The sequence below is a fragment of the Ammodytes marinus genome, assembly GCF_949987685.1.
Source record: "Ammodytes marinus genome assembly, contig: scaffold_564, whole genome shotgun sequence".
Lineage (NCBI taxonomy): Eukaryota > Metazoa > Chordata > Actinopteri > Uranoscopiformes > Ammodytidae > Ammodytes > Ammodytes marinus.
The window spans coordinates 5,001-9,457 of NW_027648258.1; the positions used below are offsets into that span (position 1 = coordinate 5,001).

General features: G+C 39.5%; 1 protein-coding gene across 1 annotated transcript in view; it reads left to right on the plus strand.

Moving 5' to 3' along the window:
- The window catches only part of LOC307270849 (semaphorin-4B-like), a gene marked incomplete at its 5' end in the record, with an annotated part of 7,963 nt that extends 3,784 nt beyond the window's left edge, over positions 1-4,179 (plus strand). The window contains 2 exons of the mRNA XM_080054738.1: positions 517-704; positions 1,446-4,179. Coding sequence (XP_079910864.1) covers positions 517-704; positions 1,446-1,797 — 540 coding nt within the window. The remainder of the gene's footprint in view (positions 1-516; positions 705-1,445) is intronic.
- Positions 4,180-4,457: the final 278 nt, after the last annotated feature.

Sequence of the window (4,457 nt, forward strand, 5' to 3'; positions counted from 1 at the left end):
TTTACTGCAGGTCATCCCCCCCCCCCCCCCTCTCTCTCTCTCTCTCTCTCTCTCTGTCTCTCCATTTCAACTCTGCACTGTCTAATAAAGCTTGAAAAATGCCCAAAAATGTTCTTAAAAGAAAAAAGACACTGAACCCCAAATTGCTCCTGATAGTTAGCTGCTGCTATCGTTGTATGAATGTGTGTGAAATGAATATTAACGTATAAATGGGAACAAGTCTACCTTGAAAAAGAGTCTCCGGTCTCAATGGGATTTACCTGTATAAAGAAAAGGCTAAGAAAAGAAGTAAAGGAATACTATTTTATGATTAACAATTTTTTTTTTTGGAGAACTAAACAATATTTTACTGCAGGTCATCCCCCTCTCTCTCTCTCTCTCTCTCTCTCTCTCTCTCTCTCTCTCTCTCTCTCTCTCTCTCTCTGTCTTCCCATTTCAACTCTGTACTGTCTAATAAAGCTTGAAAATTCCCCAAAATTATCTTTAACAATATAAACATTGTCTTTCCAACCACAGGAGAGCACCACACTGATTGGACACTCGCGCACGCCACACATCAGACAGCCAGAGGGAGAAAGCATCATCCTACCGGGAGAATCGAGATCCACACAGATCAACACAAAAACCTACTGGAACGAACTGATCGTTGTCTGCGCACTACTGGCTTTCTCTCTCATCGTTTTCTCCTTGTTCGTCATATACAGGTACAAGGATTAATTTAATGGTTGTATTCTATAGACTGTCCTTTTAAAGGTGGAGTCAGTGATTCTGGAGAACGCTTGTTGTCAAAATGAGTGAATATCTCCTCATGATCCGCTACCTGTCTGTAACTGTGAATGCACTGGAAATAATCTGCTGTTAATAATAATTGTAAGAGAGTATGTGTTTAGCTACAGCTGGCCCCCTTTGTTTACATACTTACTAGTTTACAGAGCCTAGGCTGTGCATTAACAACAGATTTTTCTTCAGCACACACAGTACAGACAGGCAGTGGATCATGAGGAGATATTCACTGATTTTGACAACAAGCGTTCTCCAGAATCACTGACTCCACTTTTAAATTTGATTAGTTTTTTAATTTTAATAAATTTTTATTGCAGTAAAATTGTAATATGTTCCTGTTTGTTTTTGCAATTACCTATTTTAATTTGTATACTCGCTCACTAAATCACTTTGAATTTACATCTGTGAATGAACTGTGCTATATACTAAATACTCAAATTATTAATTAGATTATTAAATTAATTATTTAATTTATTAACATTTTCCTTTTGTTCGTTTACTGTTGTGCTCCTACAGTATGTAAAGCGTTTTGAGTGCGATAAAAAAGCGCTATTTAATATAAATTAAATATATTATTATTATATACATTTTTATTTGCATTTGTGTATGAACTGTGCCATACAAAACAAATACTCAAATTAATTTTTTCTTTGCCCTTACAGAAATCGCGACCACATGAAGTCAATGCTCAAGCAACAAGGCGAGTGTCCGAATATGCAACAGAAAAAGCCCCGGATAGTCGGAAAGCCCGCGGAGAGTTTACCCCTAAACGGGAACCCAATCCCGGTGTCAACATCCGATCACAAAGGCTACCAAACCCTCAACGACAACTACATAGTGAGCACGCCAACTCACGAGCCCGAATCTTCGCCGGACAACAGCAAGAGTTTTTCAGAATCGTCCACGAGCGATCGGAGGCCGCTAAATGTTAAGGAAAGCCACGTGGAGTACTCGCCGACTTGCCCGCGACCTCGAGTTCGACTAGGCTCCGAAATCAAAGACTCCATCGTATGAGAATATGGGGGAAAATATAGGCTACGTAACAGTAAGCTTTAAGAAAAAAAGAAGAAAAAAAAATTATGCCGACCTGATTTTTTTCGACATGAATTTACAGGGGCATAGCAGAGCGAATGAGACCACACACACACTCCCTTATACATCACAGGATTCAGTTTATTTTCAAGTCATCTTTGGGTTTCTATGATGAAGTGTGGCGGTCAATTTTTTTCGATTTTTAAAAGCCTTTCGAAATCTGAAAAGCCAAAAAGTTGGTATTTTTTTTGGTTCGCTGCAAAAATGGTGGGAGGATATAGCAGCTTTCAACTCCAACTAACCAGGATTATACTGTAAATTGTGGCAGCTGCTAAGAAAGGGTTAGTCCTATTACACAGTTTTCGCGGTGTGTGGGTGTGTGCGTGTGTGTGTGCGTGCATGCATAGGGTTGGGAAAAAGTATTTGAAATATAAGATAACTCAATATGCAGACGATATGCTATTCTATTCTAGCAGTATTTATCACTTATTACATGTCCAACATATTCAAAAATAAATCGTCTTTTTCAACTCAATCTATCCCCATAAAATATAGATTTTGACATATTTCCCAGCCCTATTCGAGTGTGTGTGTGTGTGTGTGTGTGTGTGTGTGTGCATGCATGTGTGTCTCTAACTCTTTCCACATGCACTGCAGATGTCGGCTGCCACATTTACAGTCTTAAACCCCTGTTATTATCATTATGCACACACACTATGGAGCTTTTAGCCAACAAGCTACGAAGCTACAGTGGTGACCAAGAGATCAGGTTTTTTGGGGGGGAGAATTGACACCACACCATGTATTGCATTATTCAGTTAATGGAAGCAAGTCAGATTGAGAAGCACATTTTTTTCCTGGGAAGATTTTGCCGAAAAAGATCTTGAAGACCGTATGTGGATTACAATTGATGGACCTATGAGGTAGACCAAGAAAGAACACAAAAAGCTTGGTTAAAATGGAACAATGGAGCCCTCAATAACTTTGGATAAGACACTCCAAGGGCCTAAATAAAGACATTTACCTCCTGAATGTATGATCTATGCTTGTTGTTCAAAGGAGGTTCGGTTATGTTTCGAAAAGTGGCTTCAGAATGGACCTAGATGCATCGAAAAATCTCAGCCCTGTTCTTCTAGTATTGACTTGAAGAATTTCACAACAATGGGCTAAGAAAATGAGACTGTTTTTTTTTTTGTGTGTGTGGCGAAAATGGAAAAAAATTGGACCAGGAATTTGTTAAGACAAAGCGGACGTTATCGGACGGATATAGCCAAGAAAATAAAACACGTTTCTTTTCCACTATGTTCAGGGCAGCCTCCAAAATACATCACGTGCGCCGTGCCAAAAAGAATAAATGAAAAAAATAACTTGATTGCCGCCTTATCTAAAATGCAATAGATAGCGCTATCCTGTTATATGACCACTCCCATGTTATGATCCCTGCGTTCCAAATCACATACTCTTTCCTTTTTACTACACTACATACTAAAGTACAGAAGAGTTTTAGGGCCACAGGAGAGAGAAAAAAAAATCAGATAAGGAAGTTTTTTTTTTCTTTCATTATGTCAAGAAATGTCAAGAATAAAGACGAATACTCCAAAATGCTATTGGAGTTAGTGGGGGCATTTATGTATTTTCAGCATACTGCAATTGACGTGCATGTATTGGGACATCCTAAATCTTTTTCTGGCGTACTAAATAGTAGGGAAGTATGGGGATTGGAACGCAGGGACTGTTGTTTTAGCATTGATCACTGTTTAAGAGCACATGGTAATGGGAACCAGTGGAGATGGGTTTCACTTTAAGATGCAGTGTGTAAAATGTATTGGCATTTTTTTCATAACGCTTAAAAAAAAAGTTTTTGTTTCTTTCATTAACTTAGAATGGGGATTTTATATTGAAATAGGAGCGGGGCGCTGAGGCCGCCATGTTGCACCGCCATGTTTCTACAGTAGCACAGAACGGACAAACTTAACGGCCTTATGTGTTTTTATATACAGTGGGCGTCCTGGGGAAATGCACTTGTTGGAAGACCAAGAAGAGCAAGTACTATAGAATAAATAACTAAATACATCTTCACCTCATCACTTGATATTGTAGGAAAGGCTTGAGGCAGTGGTGGATGATGCCATCTTTAGTAACTATAGCTTCTTGTCCTTGAAGGCCACCGTAGCTTCTGTAAATTCTCCCAAACGACAGGAGTTAGCAAGGGAGCGTTGACATCTAGAATCTCACCACTAGATGACGCCAAAATATGCCAAAATATTACACACTGCACCTTTAACAACGTGGCACAAATAATAATAATCAAATGTGAAGTGAAAGGTTGGGAATTTCTCTAAGACTGTTAGCTCACAATGGCCGTGTGTGTGTGTGTGTGTGTGTGTGTGTGTGTGTGTGTGTGTGTGTGTGTGTGTGTGTGTGTGTGTGTGTGTGTGTGTGTGTGTGTGTGTGTGTGTGTGTGTGTGTGTGTGTGTGTGTGTGTGTGTGTGTGTGTGTGTGTGTGTGTGTGTGTGTGTGTGTGTGTGTGTGTGTGTGTGTGTGTGTGTGTGTGTGTGTGTGTGTGTGGGAAAAATATGGACTTTCATGTCGATTCTGAACTTGGGCCAAAGGAGATTCATGTGAATTAATGTCTTGTGGTG